The sequence below is a fragment of the Lycium ferocissimum genome, chromosome 6, assembly GCF_029784015.1.
Source record: "Lycium ferocissimum isolate CSIRO_LF1 chromosome 6, AGI_CSIRO_Lferr_CH_V1, whole genome shotgun sequence".
In the NCBI taxonomy this organism is placed as follows: Eukaryota; Viridiplantae; Streptophyta; class Magnoliopsida; order Solanales; family Solanaceae; genus Lycium; species Lycium ferocissimum.
In genome coordinates, this window is record NC_081347.1 from 5527916 (window position 1) to 5545952 (window position 18037).

An 18037-nucleotide genomic window follows, 5' to 3' on the forward strand; every position below is an offset into this window, starting at 1 on the left:
CCTAAAATTGGTTTTCACTTTTTTTTTTTTCCACATTTTTTACTTTTGGTACACTCAAACAACCAAATATTATTTTGCAAAAACTATAACCTACACAATTCCATCTTTTAAGTCCAAGTCCAACTTCCAAATAAAGTGAAAAATATTTTATTTTCTTGGCCAAACGCCTACTAACTTATTCGAAGTGTCCGTTTCATACATATTCGCCGGTCCTAAAACTGGAATTGAAAAGTGAAACTGACTAAAAAATGCATAAAGCTAAAACCACACCCGGCACTTGTGCGAACAAGGTAAAAAAACCGTACCCCCCCACCCCCACGAGAGTTTCCTTAAGAGTCTTTTGTAGTGAAGCATTAGCCCGTGAACTCATACGAATAGGTGAAAGTTGTGCGGCCACTGCTCTCTCTTTCACTTGAAGCAAAATTAGTTCTCACGAGGGGTGCGGTAGAGTGGTAAGTAATCCTTCATCCTTAATCAGAATTTTTGGATTTGAATTCTCTGGGTACGGAGTCGCAAAGGTAAGAGAGCGCTTTATCCCAATGAGGGACTTCCCGGCACGAATTCGGATTCGATTGGACCTCGATACTGAGGGAATTTGGATTTGGTTGAACCCCGATACGAATACCAAACGAGATGAAAAATCAAAAAGAAAAAAGGAAACAAGAGTGGTTCTGGATGACCTCGAGGAGGGCCCTCCGTAACAGCTTTTGTTGCCGAAAGAGATGAGATTGATGAGTTGATTTGAGACATGATAGGAGTTGGCATGTCTTGGTAGGATGGCCCCTACAACAAAATAAATCAGCCCATGATTGTTTGTGGCTTTTGATTATTGGAGAATATTATTTTGGAAAAAGAAACATTTGTCAAAGTTGTTTGATAATATTAATAAATTGAATTTCATATTTATTTTCACTAAAACAATGCTTAATAAGAGGTCTCGATCGGGTTCAAACATTAATACGAATATCACACACCGAATAAAAAATCAAAATAAAAGCTCAAAATTGTGGATGATATATTCAATAACACATACTTCCTCCGTCCCAATTTGTTTGACACAATTCGCTTTTCGAGAGTCAAACGAGTTGTTCTTTGATCCTAATTTTTTTATATGTCTTTTAAATATTTTAAATTATCAATTATGATGACTTTATAGTACTTTTTATGTAATTTTCAAATATGTAAATTTTATTTGAGAAAATTTAAAAATTTTATGTTCAAATATATAGTTAAAATTAAAAAATTTGACTCTCAAAAAGCGAAAAGAATCAAATAAATTGGAACAGAGGTAGAGGGAGTATGACGAATCAACAATTCTCGTACAAATAGACATACCATGCCAGAAGCTATTTAGTAGGAAGATATGGGAAGCTCACCAGTGTTGTGAGTTGTGAGCTTAATTTAATAGTATATATTTTCTATCTCCTCATGTCAAGAGGAAGAAACACTCTAGAACTTGGTGGAGTGATAAGTGATGTATTGGACCCATTCACAAGGTCTACTAGCCTAAGTGTTGTTTACAACACTAGGGAGGTTATCAGTGGCTGTAATTTGAAGCCATCTCAAGTTACCAACCAACCTAGGGTTGAGATTGGAGGGAATGATCTTTCCACTTTTTACACTCTGGTAACTCTTATACTATATTGTCCATCATCTTCTTTTTTCTTTGCATTAATTATTCGGTATTTTATGGACTGACTAATTCAAATTTGTGTTGAATGGACGTACTAGCCAGGAGAGTAATGAGCTCCGTATCAAGAGGTTCTCCATTACACAGCATTAACTTCTGATAGGGACGGATGAATCGCCCAACCATTATCACACCATTAAGTGGTTTATGTTGAATTTTGGACTCATGTATAGTGGCTTTTTGACCCAAGTTATGAATAAAATATAAAGGATATCCTAATATGATTATATGCAGGACATATAAAGATCTTACTTTGATTATGGGTGGGATAAGTACTATCCATTAACTAGTGACATATGATAGGTGAACTTCTCTATAAATAAATACATAGAAGCAGAAGCCGTCTCTAGTTATAAATCATAAGAATAGTCCTAGAATAATTAATTTGTTTCCCTGAATACGTGGGAAAAGGCTTATATATTGCTAATTTATCTATGAGAAAACGTGGTAACTGTGTCCGCTAGGGGTTGTGAAAATTGGTCTCAGGCTTAATTGTCACCAATTGAATCATGTAGTACTTAAACAGTATGTTTGTTTAATCCTAACCCAGACTCACAATATATAGAAGATCGTCTGATAAACATGTGTCCCAAATTTTATGCCTTTTTTTAGCTTTTGCTAATTGTTTAATTTTCTTAACCTTGGAATGTTCTTCAAGACGTTTGACTTTTCTGTTTTTAATCGTGAAGATTATGGTGGATCCTGATGCTCCGAGTCCGAGCAATCCAAATTTGAGGGAGTACCTACACTGGTCAGTCATTCATTAGATTTTTCTTTTACATTATCAATGTATTTTAATTAGTTAAAACAGGCATTTACTGCATTTTAAATTATCGAATTAGGACTATTATAGAGAGTTAGCTGGGGTAGTATGTTATTTTCACCATAGTCCTACGTAATATGTCATTATATAAACCTGATAATATAAAAGACAGTATATTTTCCATGTGGAGAAAACTCTTTCTTTGAAGTTTGTCGTACTCAGAAGGGAGATTAGAAAAATCCTATTGAAGAAAACCTTTTAAAATTTACACTTGCTTTTACACTATCAGATCACTTTTTAGGTAATTATATACATTTTTTGATAAGTTGCAGAATCCTTTTTCTATAGCTTTATGTAAATTCTAAAATTAAAGAAGTAAAAATTAACACAAATTTAACATGGTGCTCTGATTAATTTTGCTAGGATTGTCACTGATATCCCAGCAACAACAGGAGTAAGCTTTGGTAAGTCTATTATTCATATTTATAATCATGCAATATTTATATATTTCGTCTCGTAAAAATTAGAGTATGTTAAGTTGCACTAACAATGTTTGTTGCCGTAAATGTGATTCAACTTTAAAATACAATGAAATACTTCCCCGTCACCGCTAAGGGGTGTGATGGAGATCAAATTCCTTCATCACAAATTATAGGTCTCGAGTTAATTTCTCCATCAGATAGAAAATGAAGGGAATGTTATACTCTCAAAAAAGTCAAGGCTAATAAGGTTTCCGACAAAAAATGCTTTCCCGTTCAGAAATTTGGATAGAAATGTCTGCCTATTAAATCAATACCGGGATCTAACAAAAAAGTCAAGGCTAATAAGATGTTTGATTCTGATACCAAATAATTATAAATAACCCAACTCAACTCATGTCAAGTAAATAAATTGAAGTCTATTATCTTTAATAATAATCATGTTTTTATGTTTAAATTTATCTTAGGATTCTCGACCTACTTACTTGTTACTCATGTTAGGTAACTTTCAATTAACTTTGTTGTTTTTTTAGGCTTAGAAATAATACCTCTTCCACCATTTGAGCGGAGTATATAAAATTCTTCATAAAATCAACAACCAAAGTAAACTAGTCATCAACGGAATTTTTAAAAAATAAAAAAGAACCCTCAATTATTATAGATTTTATTGGTCATGACGGGCGCGCCATAACTTTAGTACAATCTTCATTCTTATATTTTGTTAAATGTTTCACAAATCTTGCCGGATTGACGAACTTAATTGTATTCAATTATTTACTACTATAAGTTATGCCGAACAAGCCATAACTTTAGTGCATGGTATAGTTCGGTGATATCTCAAAGACTAATTTTTGTCTGTCTTGGTAGAAGGTATAAATTTATTCTGGGATAAATTTATGCCTTGTATCAAACATGGTACAAAATGCATCCCAACTTAAAAGATGGGATAACCCTTCTTATCCAATAATTTTTGGGATTATTTTATCCCATCTTTTAGTAGATGGGATAAAATAATCTCAAGAGATAAGATAAATTAGTCCCGAAATTATAATCCCGAGATAATTTTAGCTACCTACCAAATCACCACGTAACAAGTCTTGCTGAATTGGCAAAATTAGTCCAATCTGAATTTTCTTATTTTGAAATCTAGCAGGTTGATAAGATGTGATGCGTTGCAGCGTCAAGAGCATCTTTTCCCAAATTTATAAATGGGCACAAAAGTTAAATAACGTCCCACGAAAGTGTCAAATTTGTGCAAATCTTCGGCCAATGGGCCTACTAGCCATATGCCATCTCTTGGCTCCTAAGCACCCCCCAAATACTCAAATTATTTTCTTCGAAGGCCAGAAGTGAAAAATGATAATCTAACATTTAGGGAGTGTTTGGTATGGAGAGAAAAATGTTTTTTTTTTCTTGTAAATTTGATTGGTTTTTAAACTTTTAGGAAAATAAATGTTTTTAAAATGAAGAAAACAACTTCTTTGCTGAAAATACGGAAAATAAATTTCATAAGTATCATTCCACTTTTCTCCATCCTCCGGCACACCCCATTCCACCCCCACTCCCATAGCCCCTGCCCCCACCCCTTATAGCCCCCGCCTCCTAGAGTATGGCTAAATAATAAATAAATGATTTTACGATAATATTTTTTGCTTAGTTACCAAACACTAGAATATAATTAAGAAAACTACCTATTTTCTGAAAAACATTTTTCTTCATGGCAAACACATTCTTAGTTAAAACTGGTTGCAAAACTATACATGATTATTTCGTACTATTTATGTTTTACTTTATTTGACTGTTCATTGTGTTATAGGCAAAGAAGTTATATGTTATGAGAGCCCAATGCCTTCAATGGGAATACATCGCATTGTTTTCTCCCTTTTTCGTCAATTGGGCAGAGAAACTGTTTATGCACCAAACTGGCGGCAAAATTTCAATACAAGAGAATTTGCAGAACTCTACAATCTTGGCTTACCTGTTGCTGCTGTTTACTTCAATTGCCATAGGGAAAATGGTACTGGTGGCCGTCGCGTATAATTATGGCATGTACAATTGCCATAGGATGCAAATGTGGAGTAAATTTCATGGTGGTCATCCAGTTTTGGTTTTATTACACAAAAATCACTTTTTCTTTCTTTCATTTATTAAATAAAACTATTTTGCTTCGGTTATCACAATAATCACTTTGGCAGGAGTGTCTAAAACTCCCACCTGAATAGTGATGTGGCAGCCTTAATTAATGCTTGGTGTTGATTAAGTAAGGTTAATATATGAACCCATGTCTTGACCCACAGTAAATACACGATCCAGTTAAGTAGATATTTTATCTTTAAAGTGCGACTTAAGCTTATTTTTTTTATATTTATACATTGCCGAGTACAGGCTGATGAATGAAATTAAAACATTGTATGCTATCCTGATTTGAAGCAAAAGATAAAAACGGGTGACTCATACAATTATTATGCTTATCTGGATTTTATATGGATACCGTTTACTAAGATTAAAAAGAAAGAGAAGAAATAAAAAGAATAAACAAAGGATGTTGAATTAAGAAATATCAAGTGCAGGTGATGAGAATAGCTGCTGAATATTCTGCAACATAAAATACCTGTTATAAATACACCGTACTGTGAATGTCCATTTTGAATATATAGTTTCTTGGATAAGCTTAATTGCAAGTAGCTTACCCCTTCTTTGACGTAACTTATAGAGCAACTTCAATTCTTCTATAAATATGAAATTAATTTAGTTCATTTGTATATCAATTTGAAGAGCTATCCCCCGGGCTTATTTAGCTATATTTCTTGTTGTCTTGTACTTTTACTTTTATTTCATAATACGTTATCAGCACGAGACTCAATCATTTTAGATAAGGACTTTAGAAAGATCTGTCTATGAGCTTTCGGTTAACCGATTACATATACACCTCCAAGGACTTGAAGGAACAATTTTGATTTGAACAAAAAAATATAAATGGTTAGTATTATATTTGTTGTATAAAAGGCCATGCTTATCTCGATCTTAGTGAAGGGGAGGTTGAGTGGAATTTTTCTCGTCTAATGTCCTTGTCTATAATCTATACAACCATGTATATTACTTTCATCGTCCCAATTTAATTATCTTACTTTTTCTTTTGGTCTATCGCAAGAAAAATGCCTCTTTTCATATTTAGTAAGTTGACATTTTAAATATCTTACATGGCAAATTTAAAATCACAAGATTCAAAGACATTTTAGTACATTACGCACATCTTTACTTTAGGATCACAAAATTCAAAAGTCTCATTTTTATTCCTTAAACTTTGTGCCCAATCAAACTAAGACGATTAAATTAGAACGAGGAGAGTATATTACATATAAGGTTGAAGCAACAAACGTATGTTGCTTTACTGCTATACCGTACCATTTTACATAAAATTCAGGATTCTATGTCAATTTTATTTATATACTAGACGGCGTATGCCCGTGCTGTGCACGGGCGCAACACTTTGGATTATAGTGTATCTATGTGTATGTAGTTGTGTTTGGATAGTGATAATATATATATATTTTATATTGCTAATAAACATACATAAGTTTGCACTGTTTTTATGCATATATATATACACACACTATGTTCAAAACACGATTAATATAACATTGTAGTTTGTGCTCCGTATCCAAAACTTTATTATATTAGTGTTTGCTACGAATACAAAGTTGGAAAAAATTTATTAATAATTTTTAAAAGAGAAGACTTGTTTAAAAGGAAACTATTTTCCTCTCTTTGAGATAAAACAATAACAATATTTAAGCATTAGTTGATACTTTGAATTTTAATTCGATTAATTCAAAGGTGTAAAATATTCTATTGTTAATGTATGTAGATTGGATCTAAACAATACTTATTATTTTTTATCAAATTTTGATTTGGATAATTCTAATTCAAATTATTAAATTAATTTTACATGTTTAAAACGAAATAAAGTAGAAATTTGATTTTCTATTTAAACGAAGAACTACTATTTTTTTAATTTTTGGTAAATATTCTTGATTTAGCTCATTTTACTTGTCATGTTGTCTTTTGCATGATTTTTTAAGGAAACGTCAATTAGAATTATAATTTGACTAATTTACCTTATTAATTATTTGATCTCCATTTAATATTATTTTTTCTTTTATGACACTAATCTCTTTTCACATTTATTAGAGTAAGTATATTTATTTAGTAAACATAACAAACAAATGACATGGCGGAATAGCAAATACAACAGTTAAATATCTAGATTAGATCTCAGGCTAATATAAGAAAAGAAAAGAAATTGTATGGTTTGGCTGCTTAACCTTTTGAAGAAAAGCAATAATATGAAGTCCATATATTTTGCTGTACAATAATTTCATTTGCTCCCACTAATGGGTTGATACGCATGTGGCAATGAATCCATCATTATTGACTTAATGGGGATACTCTGGGAATTACATGAATATTGTTTGATTTTTTTAATATGGGGTGCACGTTTTTTTTTTGACATTGCTTGTTATTTTAATATGGGGTCCACTTTTTTTTTGTTTAAATATTGCTTGATTTTTTTAATATAGGGTACGTTTTTTTTTTTTTTTTACATGAGTTTGGAGATGGTGGGGTCCACTTTTTTTTTTTTTTTTTAATATTCTTGGTGTTTTTAGTATGGGGCCCACCTAATTTTTTTTATTTTTTATTTTTTAATGATGACTGATGACGGAGCATGGATGGTAGTAATAAATAGCATATGTTTGCTAACTGGTGATCCAAAGCTTTCCTGTTGCGTAGCTTCACCAAATCCAGGTATGAATTTACACTCGTTATATTTCATAAATCTCGTTGATTAAATTCATTTACATCTATAATCACTAGTTACAGGGTTTTACCTTCTCTTCTCTGTAGTATTAATTTTTACGTTTTGTTATTCAGATGATTTGTTGGTTTTCCTCCATGTCTATGTGGAGATAAACTATTTAGTTCTAGGGTTTTGACACAAATATGAAAGTTGACTTTTGATTATTATTTATTATCTATTGAATTTCCATCTTTTGGGTTGCTTATTTATTCTTGTACTTAATTGTTTGATTACTTGATCACTAATTAGACACTATCTGTGGTGCGTGAGTTGGACTTGAAAAGGGGAATTCATGTACGTAATAAGAATAAATAGAGTTTGTTCGATTTAATTGTTTCGCTACTGAGGATAGAAATATACCCTTTAGCCCTACTTAGTTGAATACGGAGATATAAATGCGTTTTTGTTACTTCTTGCAATCAAAGAAATATAGGCGTTAAGAGTAGCATCAATAGGCTTGTGAGTGGTTCGAAAGAATATCATAAAGTTAACATTAACCCGTCAACTAGTTACCTAGGAAATAAAATAGTTATAACAATTGGAAGACTCAACTGGATTGTTAGTAGTCATAACCCTAGATCTATCTTTTCGCCGATAAAAAATCTGATCTTTCTTGGTTGAAGTTCATTATTTGATTTCTTTTATTTTAAGTTAGTTTATAAATATAACTTTGGATTTTATTTCTTGTTTGGATAATTAACATTAGTTTAATTTAGTAAATAGTTAATCATAAGTCCCTGTGGGTATGATATCTGGACTTTATTCCTATATTACTTGTATGGCTGCGTATACTTGCGTGTGCTTTTGGGAGCAATAAGTTTTTATTGTTGTTGTCGGGGACTTAGAAATTAACTGTTTATCTAGATTAGACTTTTCTTTTGTCTATTCAAGTTATTTTATTTTATTTTTATTTTTAATTTAATATTTTGGTTATCTTTCTTGACATGGAATCTTGAAATAAAAATTGGTCGAATATTCGTTGTTGTTCCTATTTTGGTGATTCTTGTCTGATTTGTGGACCCACCGCGGAAACCTTTGTCATAATATTCCCCCTATCCAATCCTTTGAGTGGAATGTTTGTAGTATATGTGGTGGTCAAGATGGCCATTGGAATGGTTGTCCTAAGTCTTATTCCCAATCCCCGAATTCTCTTGTTGTTTGTAATGTTGACGCGTAATGAAGTGGAGGATGCCGAAAGTCTTGCTCGGGTTACATATTTTACAACACATTTAAGAGAGACCGAAGAACTAGGGAAGCCATAGAGAGGATTCGTGCCAAACTACAGAGATGCGGGCCGATGCGAAACTTGTAATGATATGCAAGTTCCAATACCTAATGACGAACCTCGAAACATAAGAAGAGTGACTTCGACTCGCAAAGAGATAACTTTGAAGAATGATGGTGAGTCAACCTTGGCTAACGGAACAAGCTCGACAAATGAAATTTCATGGGTTTCTCGTATGGACTTATAAACATGGCGACACAGCGATGTCAAAAATAATCGGCGAGATAGACCAATTTAGAGATATCCATGGGGCGACGCCTAATGTTATCTTGGTCCTAAAGAAATTTCAACCATTCGATATCTTTATTGATGATGCCGAGGTTTACATTAGTGAGGATGTCAAAAATAATTATGTTTGGTCCTCATTCTAAACATTTTTCGACAACATGGAAATCGAGCCCTCCACGCCGATGAAGAAGTGTATAAATGAGGAACAAGAGCCTTACAACTTGAAATTTGCCACACCAAAAAGACAAAACGATATCCATCACTTAAGGTCTAAGAAGTACAAAATGCAGCACCTATTGCTTGGAACCTTTATTTTCACACCACCGGCCCAGAAGCGTGATAGAAAATTTGATGCAAAATTGGGGGTACAATTCATAAGTTCTAGGTGAAGGAAAAATTTGATTCACGTCGTGCCGCGACGTTAACTAAGGCGATTATTGGGAGGCAACCCAATGTGTAATAGTTTTAGATTTTTATTTTTATAGTGTTACGTTTTATTTTGTTCTTATTTTGCAGATTAGGGGAAGTCTGAGTACCTGAAGTTGAAAGTTGAGGAGCATGTTTGGAATGAAGTGGAAGATCATACCGATCCAATGTTGAGGATTATCTTTGCTAGTTAGGCCCTAGAGGGTCTCAGGGAGTATTTCTTACCCTTACTTTAATTTTTTCTCCATTATGTATGCATTGAGGACAATACATATTTTTAAGTGTGGCATGGGTTACTTCCGATACTTTTAGGTCAAGGATGATTATGCCATAGGATTTATTTTTTAAAGTTCTTAGCCTTATATATATTAAAAACAAAAAAAAACAGATAACAAAAAAAAAAAAATTCACAAAAAGATTTTACTTTGTTCTTCTTTTATTTTTTTATAGCTTCTTTTTTCCCTCATTAGGGGCATAGATCATCCACCCCTTCAGTTTTCTTGTGGCCTCGATTTTTCCCGAGGGCGGCCTTTGAACTGGGTAGTTTTGTGTTTTTAGGATTAATTTTTTTTTTTAGGAGTAGTAAAGGAGAGAGAAGAAAGATCCTTTTGATTTGTTTGATACTAGCATATTTGGGCCTAAGCTTGAGTAATACTTTCCTGTGAGTGCTTAAGTAATGAAAAAAATAGTGGACTTTCTGACATCTACACTCAAGGTTGTGACTCTCTATATAGCTTGTTCTTATTTTTATAGTTCGTCATGACGCTATCTATCCTAGAGTAGAATTGATCCATCTTGATTGATACTTGTGTCATGTGTAGTGAAGATTTTGTATATTTATTCCATGTTTTGCGTCTTAAACTAGAACTTGCCCTGCATGTTATTGAAGTGAAATAAAAAGTATTGCTCTGTTTCGGAGATGATTATAGGTTTTCTTTGATATGTCTCGTGTATTTTAGCCTTGTCAGATATTGTACCCTTTGGTTAGCCCTTTGAGCCTGTAGCCTTTCGTTGTTAGCCGTATTTTGCCTTGATCATTTTATTGAATCCCTAGTTTTTGCACCAGCTTCCTTGCCAATGTAGCATAGGCGTGATATAATTGTTAAATCTAAAGAAAATGGATGGTCAAGTGAAAAATGGTGACCAATGATAGCTGCAAAGTGATGAAAAGGCCCTCTTAGAAAGAATGTGACATGAAAAAAAAAATGAAAAAAAAATAATTTGTGCTTGAAAAAAAAATTCAAAACGTTCTTGATATAAGGGAAATACTTGTGAAATAATTCATGAAGAGAGGGCAGAAAAATAAAGTGAAGAAGATGAAAATTATGGGTGATGAAGTCTAAAAGTGCAAGTGCTTAGGGAAGTGTAAGTCACTATTATATAGTTTTCCCATCCCCTAGCCAACAATACAACCCGTTAAAGTCCTATTTGGTTCTATTCGAGCAAGCTTAATTAGTGGAAATGTACATAATGGGCAAGCCTATGCATCAACAAGCTTGAAATAAAATAGGTATAACAATTGGAAGACTCAACTGGATTGTTAGTGGTCAAAATTCTAGAACTAAATAGTTTAGCTCTACATAGATATGGAGATAAAATAACAAATCATCCGAATACAAAAACGTTCAAACTAGTACTACAGAGAAGAGAAGGTAAAATCTTGTAACTACGGCCTCCACGACGGATCCAAGCTCTCTCTAGATCCAAAGTTCTAAACTTTGGATTTCAAATTATCCAAAGTTGTGTAAAAATTATGGCTTATGAAATATTTATAGGTATAGAAAAAAAGCCGGACAAAATAATTGAGTCAAAAAAGAATTGGGAGAGTTTTTTCGGTCCGAAATTTGTTCAGTGCGTAACTTCCCGCATTCACTTTTGCGGTGAAGAAAAAATTGTTGCTTCTTTCTCTTCGTTAATTGCCAACATTGCACCATCAATAGATAATGGTTAGGCAATCATGATGTCTGCCACTTGTCTCCATTCTTTTTCTCCTTTTAATTTTTAAATTCACGTCCTTGTCCTCTTTTACTTTTCTCTTCCACTTTTTATTCAATTTTGCTTCAAATTTTTTTATCTTCATACTGCTTTATTCTTACATAGTAAAAATATAATATTAAGCACAATCCATTATAATTAATACTCAAAAGACGATTAAAAAGTACTAGAATGTGAGGCAAACAATGAGTAAATATATATATTTTAGGCCGAACATCAATTACAAAAAAGTGGTTAAATTTTACGCTGCTTCATATTAGCTCCTAAAGCATCAATTGCAAGCATCAATTGCTTTGAAATCAGATATACTTTGAAAGATATGGAGTAAAATTTTCTATATTATTCTGATATAAATATGTTGTTCTAATTGAGTATTCGGAAATATATTGAAGACCTAGAAGATTCTTTCAGATTTATTTTTTGTTGCTTATTCTTATGATAAGTTGATTATACTAGCTAATGTTGAGATAAATTTCCTAAATTCTGAAAAATATAAAAGGTGGATATAGGCCCGTTCACCTATGATGTAGTGTCTTAAACAGATGCATCTATAAGACGGTCATATGTGTGTTTATTGTCAACCCGCAATTTGACATTTACGAAGTTGCTTGCTCAAAATAATTGAGTTGCGAGCACAATTTTCAGATTATGTACTCAAGCCAATTTATCTTGATAATCTTTGGTTTATATCCAAGTTGGTTTGGAGTTGAATGCCTCCCATATATAGCTAAACCAATGCTTGAGAGAATAAAGCTACGAGTCTTTGGTCTGAGATATGATGTATTGCATAAAACAATACTTGTATGATTCAGACTAATAAATTATGATAATTGATAAATTCTCGTATCAGAATTGGTTCAGGATCAAGAACCACATATTTCCATCTAATAGCTTTTGATGTGCGGAATACGATTAATGGATCTACCACGATGCACACATATTGATTCCCTAAAGAAGATCGGGATATATGTTATTGTTTCTAGCATAAGAGGGAGAGAATAAGCAGCTAAGAAATATTTTGTGAATTATCACCAGTATGATCCTCATTCAAAAGATAATTCAAGCCAAATGTTGGAAGCATTTGCTGACCAACTAATCTCGAAATTCAGCTGCAAAATGCTCCTATTGAATGTTCTTGAAGGACAAAGTGTACAACATGCATGAACCATGGTTGACGAATCAGTTCCATATGTAATAATTCTTGAAAAAAGAGGGGAGCAAGTGATTGAAATGATCATAATAAGGAGGAAATATGCTCTTGAAGAGCCTACGACATAATACTTTATGAAACCTTATGAGAGGTTCAGGTACCTGAAAACAATGAGGTGATAAGATCTCAGTAAGTTATGTCGAATTGCGAACCGATACAAAATGATATCTCATCGATGATATCTTCAATACAATATAGCACACAATGTTGTATAAGAATGTGAGGATATGAATTCTACGTCTCTTAAAGCATGCTGACGTAGAAATAATTACCAAGTAAAATGATGCATCTTAGTAAGGGTAAAGCTTGTCGGACCTGCAGTCCAAACATCAAAAAATGTCACACCATTTATACTGATGGATGTTCTCACATCCTATATGGCTTACTTGACAAAATTTAAATGAGAAACTTGCAAAATTAGATTGATCCTGAAGTATCATATATTTGTGCAAATGATGCATTTATTTATCTTAATTTCTTTCCAACAAAGAGATATTGAATAAGATCAGCTGCATATTGCAAATGCATAGTATAATTTCTCTCCTGACATATTGAAATAAGATAAATTGCTTATTGCAAATGAAAGCTTTCATATAAATGTGTTTATCTTAACAGATATTGTCATGTTTTTTGAATATATAGGACATTCATCTGATTGACATAAGTGTTCGATCCAGATGTGTTATCTATTTCCATGAGGGGTTACTGATCTACCTTTTTTTTCTTTACATGATAGTCAAATCATAGAAAGAAATGGAGCGCCGATGATTAACCATTTCGTCAAATGATAATTTGACAGATTTGAATTTAGGGATGGACATGGTATGGTATTTGAAACTTCGGTATGGTAATTTCGATTTTCGGTTTCTAAAAATACTATACCATTACCGTACCAAATTAATGCGGTATGGTTCGGTATTTTATGGTACGGTAAATAGGTACCATAGTTTGTCCGACTTCGACTTACATATACTCATATCGTGGAGAATTATGACTTCCGCTACTCAAGAAATGTCTCAATTATTATGTACTAAACACCTTACACACGTAAAAATATTCAAAAGAAAGTACAAGCAATCCCCTTCGTAAATCAATTACACAAAAAAGACATTTAAATCAAGATAGAGTAGTCAAAGTTCCAACATTTAAACAATTAGTTTTCTAATAATACTAGTAGAATGACCCTCCTAAACATCATAAATTTTCACCAATTGTCCTTTTTGGGACAGTTGTTTAGTAAATGACCCTTTTTTTTATTTTTTCTTGCATTTTATGGATCTTTTAGATCATGGTCTAAAGATTCATTTTCAGCAAACTGAAAAATCTTATAAGAAAAAGTTAGACCACGGTTTAAAATTTTGTAAAATCTTTTCAAACGTTAGAACGATCTAATGTTTTATCTATAAAGTTGAAAAATATATGAGTAAACATCGGACAAGAGTCTAACATTTTCCTGGATTAATTTTCAAAGGGTTATATTTGCACAACTTTTAAACATAGAGATAATATCAAAATAGTGACCTAAAAAGGGGACATTTATGTAAATCAAACCCCAAACACACCCCAAACACTCAATTTTTTTTAATTGAAAAGTGGAAGTATAACCTAACATTTATTAGAACTAGTTGCAAGACTACAACAACATACCCAAAGTGAATCATGAACGTAGAAATCGGGGAGGTAGGTAGAATGCTTTAACCCCACCTTGAAGGGAGGTCATTTTAAGACGCCGGCTCAAGAAAAAGCATAAGAAAGGTCGGATACGAACAAACAAATCCAAAGCGATTATGAAAATGAAAACAATGAAAGTAAATAAGCCATTATAAACCAACGAGATACTCGCAGAAATCAAGAGACAAGAAACTATAGAAAATATAACTAGTTGCAAGACTATACATGATTATTAGGGTGAAATTCACAAATAGCCACTTTTCGGCCAATGTATTTTACTTGTGGAGTTTGAAACTCCATAACAATAGCTTTTTTTAAAGACAAGGTCAAAAAGTGGCCGATGTAAGAATGCTATTTTATAGATTATTATGTACCATAATTTATGGTTTAATTTCCTTGACTGTTTATTACACTATAGGCAATGAAGTTATATGCTACGAGAGCCCAGGGACTTCAATGGGAATATGTCACATTGTTTTCTCCCTATTTCGTCAATTGGGTAGAGAAACTGTTTATGCACCAAATTGGCGTCAAAATTTCATTACAAAAGTCGATCTCTAATTAAAAGCTTCTTGTTGCAAAAATAAAGCTTTAGTTTCAAGAAATAAAATCTTATTGTGATGCTGCTTGAATATATTTATTAGCGTGATTCATATTTCAGGCTAGTGGGTAAACTCACGAAACAACTGTTTTTTAGCTTTTGTAGTTGGAAAAATAGAGCTTCAAATTAATTATTCTGTAGAAATAGCATCCAAGGGCCATTTTTTGCTATGTTTTTAAAAAACATAACTACTACCCTAGAATTGAAGTTTCACAGTAAAACTCCAGATCAAGCTATTACAAAAGATACGGTCAAAAATTGGCTATTGACTCTATTTTAACAGTGTAATTTGTTTTGAAACTCTTGGATAATGATTATTTTTTAATTACTAGGGTTGAAAATTAGGTTTCTTGTAGAATTTAAAACTCCAAAATAATAATTATTTTTCAATTACAAGGTCGAAAAGTGATCGGTGAATGCTATTTTTAAATTGCAATTAGCCATCAAACCATCCATTTAAAGTTAGCCACAATATCAATTTCCACACAAAAGCACCGGAAGTTTCATTTTTTTTTTTTTTTTTGCGGATTACCCTTCATTTGGGGTGGCTTTAATTTTTGCCCTTCAAATTGGTGGTCTTTAAGTTTTGCCCATCACTAATACACTAGGGGTTGTGAGTCAACCCAAATGACTAGGTAAAATATATAAAAAAATCGCAAGACAAGTTGGGAAATTTCGCTTAAGGCAAAATTATACCCATGCAAATTATGCTCATACGTAAATTTGCAATCATGCAAGCGTTTAATTTGGGTGTTAATGTAATTTGCATGGGATAGTAATTCCCCGCCTTAAGGCTAAAGAATTTGCATGGCCACTAAGGGAAAAAGTTAAAGACCACCATTTTGAGGGATAAAAATTAAAAACCACCCTAGCGAAGGAAAACCCCGCAAATTGCCCAAGTTTTATCACCAATTTTAGGGCAATGTCCCAAGATCCAAAATCCTATTACTATCGAAGTGGGGCAATTTGCACGATTGCCCTTTGTTGAGGGTGGTCTTTAGTTTTTGCCCCACAAATTACCGGCCTTTAATTTTAGTCCTTCACTAAAAAATATATTTCCGGTTTCGAACTCCGCTTAGTCATAAAAAAATAAAAAAAAATAAAAATTGCTGCTAGGCAAGACTTTGCAAAAAAGTTCATTTTTATATACGACTATTTTTAACGCATAACTAAAGTACGGTGGAGATGGCAGAATCTTTGTCTTATAAGGCAAACCTTTATTATGTCTAAGAAAAGTTCCGCCTAAAGGTTTGCTTTATAAGACAAAGTCTATGCCTTAAGGAAAAGTTCTACCAGTATGCGGTAGACTTTTAGTTATGCCTTAACGCAAAATATAGCATAAGCGGTAACTTTTGGCAAAAAAGCCTTGCCTTGGGATTTTTTTTTTTTTTTTTTTTTACCGAGCGGGGGTTCCAACCTTAACCAAAGTTATTTTCGCTACCTTTTCAAGAGAAGAAAACTTAAAGACCAAAGAATTTGAGAGGCAAAATTTAAAACTACCCCAAAAGAAGGACACTTCGCGAAAAAAAAAAAAAAAAGGAAAATTATGTGTTATAGCTACTTTTAGTACATAATTAGTGATATTAACTACCTTTTATTTTAATTACTAATAATAACTAAATATTTTTTGAATTTAACTAATATAGTTCAAAAGAACTTTCGATTATCGGGGTGCACAAATACACCTAAAATTTAGCATCCTAATCCCATATCCCCCTTTTAATGATAACAATATTAATCACTTAATATACATTACCATTCTCTCTCTTTTTCATAAATTTTTGACTTTCTATTCTCACTCACTAACCATTTCGGCATTTTTCATTTCTCAAATCCCTTAAAAATTCTCTCTCTCTTCTATCAACCACCACCACCACGTGGTGGCCGCCCCTCTCTCAATTTTTTTTTGGTTTCCATGATTTCAAGCTTTATGGACAAATTAAACATAAGAAGGCAATTAACCTTTCCATTTTCTTTTTTATGTGAATGATGTTCTAACTAGAATGATCATTCATTATGGTTGTGGGCTTATCTCCCATTGTGGGCAAGTTGTAGCTGTAAATGCCAAGACTTTGGGTCGTGGACCAAAGTGCCCATAAATTTAGACCGAGTTACATTTGATACGTAGGTTAGGTTTTTTGGTGGTCTAGGATTTTTTAGGGTTTTGAGAAGATGAAAAATATATGTATTTGTGTATGTTCTATGATATAGCTACCAATTATTGTGGTTGGTGGTGTATTTATGTAAGTTTTTCTATATTTTTGTATATTTTGTTCAAATTAATTCCATCAGTTCATCTAGTTTCAAATACATGAGTGACGAAAATACATTGTAAGTTTTCTATATATTTGTGTATTTTGTTCAAATTAATCCATCAAATACATGTGTGTGATGCAAATTGTTACTCACACAAATACATGAGATTTAATATAAAAATACATGGGGTTTGATTGGTAACTTCAAATACATTGGTTATGCTATCAAATATATGTGTAAATCAAAATGAAATCAATATTGAAAACTTCAAATACATTACCGCTAAAATACATCGGTGATGCAAATTGTTACTCACACAAATACATGAGATTTAATATAAAATACATGGGGTTTGATTGAAAACTTCAAATACATTAGTTATGCTATCAAATACATGGGTAAATCAAGAACAAAATCAATATTGAAAACTTCAAATATATTGGGTGTTGAATGTTTTCAAATTTTGAATTTTTGATTTTTTATGTTTGAATGTTGAAGATTGGATGGAGGAATGGAAAATGGTTATGGAAAGGTAATCTAACATCTGATTTTGTGGAAGGGTATGGTAAAAAATA

At 32.5% G+C, this 18037-nt stretch overlaps 1 protein-coding gene across 1 annotated transcript; it reads left to right on the forward strand.

Annotated features, from left to right (window-relative positions):
- The first annotated feature begins 1309 nt into the window (after positions 1-1309).
- Positions 1310-5175, forward strand: LOC132059065 (protein HEADING DATE 3A-like). Its single transcript, XM_059451550.1, has 4 exons — positions 1310-1626; positions 2380-2441; positions 2877-2917; positions 4749-5175. Exons 1-4 carry the CDS (start codon positions 1429-1431, stop codon positions 4970-4972), a joined length of 525 nt encoding a protein of 174 aa, XP_059307533.1. The 5' UTR covers positions 1310-1428; the 3' UTR covers positions 4973-5175.
- Positions 5176-18037: the final 12862 nt, after the last annotated feature.

Coding starts and splice junctions, on each gene's coding strand:
- LOC132059065 (XM_059451550.1), top strand. CDS start 1,429: ATGTCAAGAGGAAGAAACACTCTAGAACTTGGTGGAGTGATAAGTGAT. Junction 1,627..2,379: donor TTTCCACTTTTTACACTCTG/GTAACTCTTATA, acceptor TTAATCGTGAAG/ATTATGGTGGATCCTGATGC. Junction 2,442..2,876: donor TTGAGGGAGTACCTACACTG/GTCAGTCATTCA, acceptor TAATTTTGCTAG/GATTGTCACTGATATCCCAG.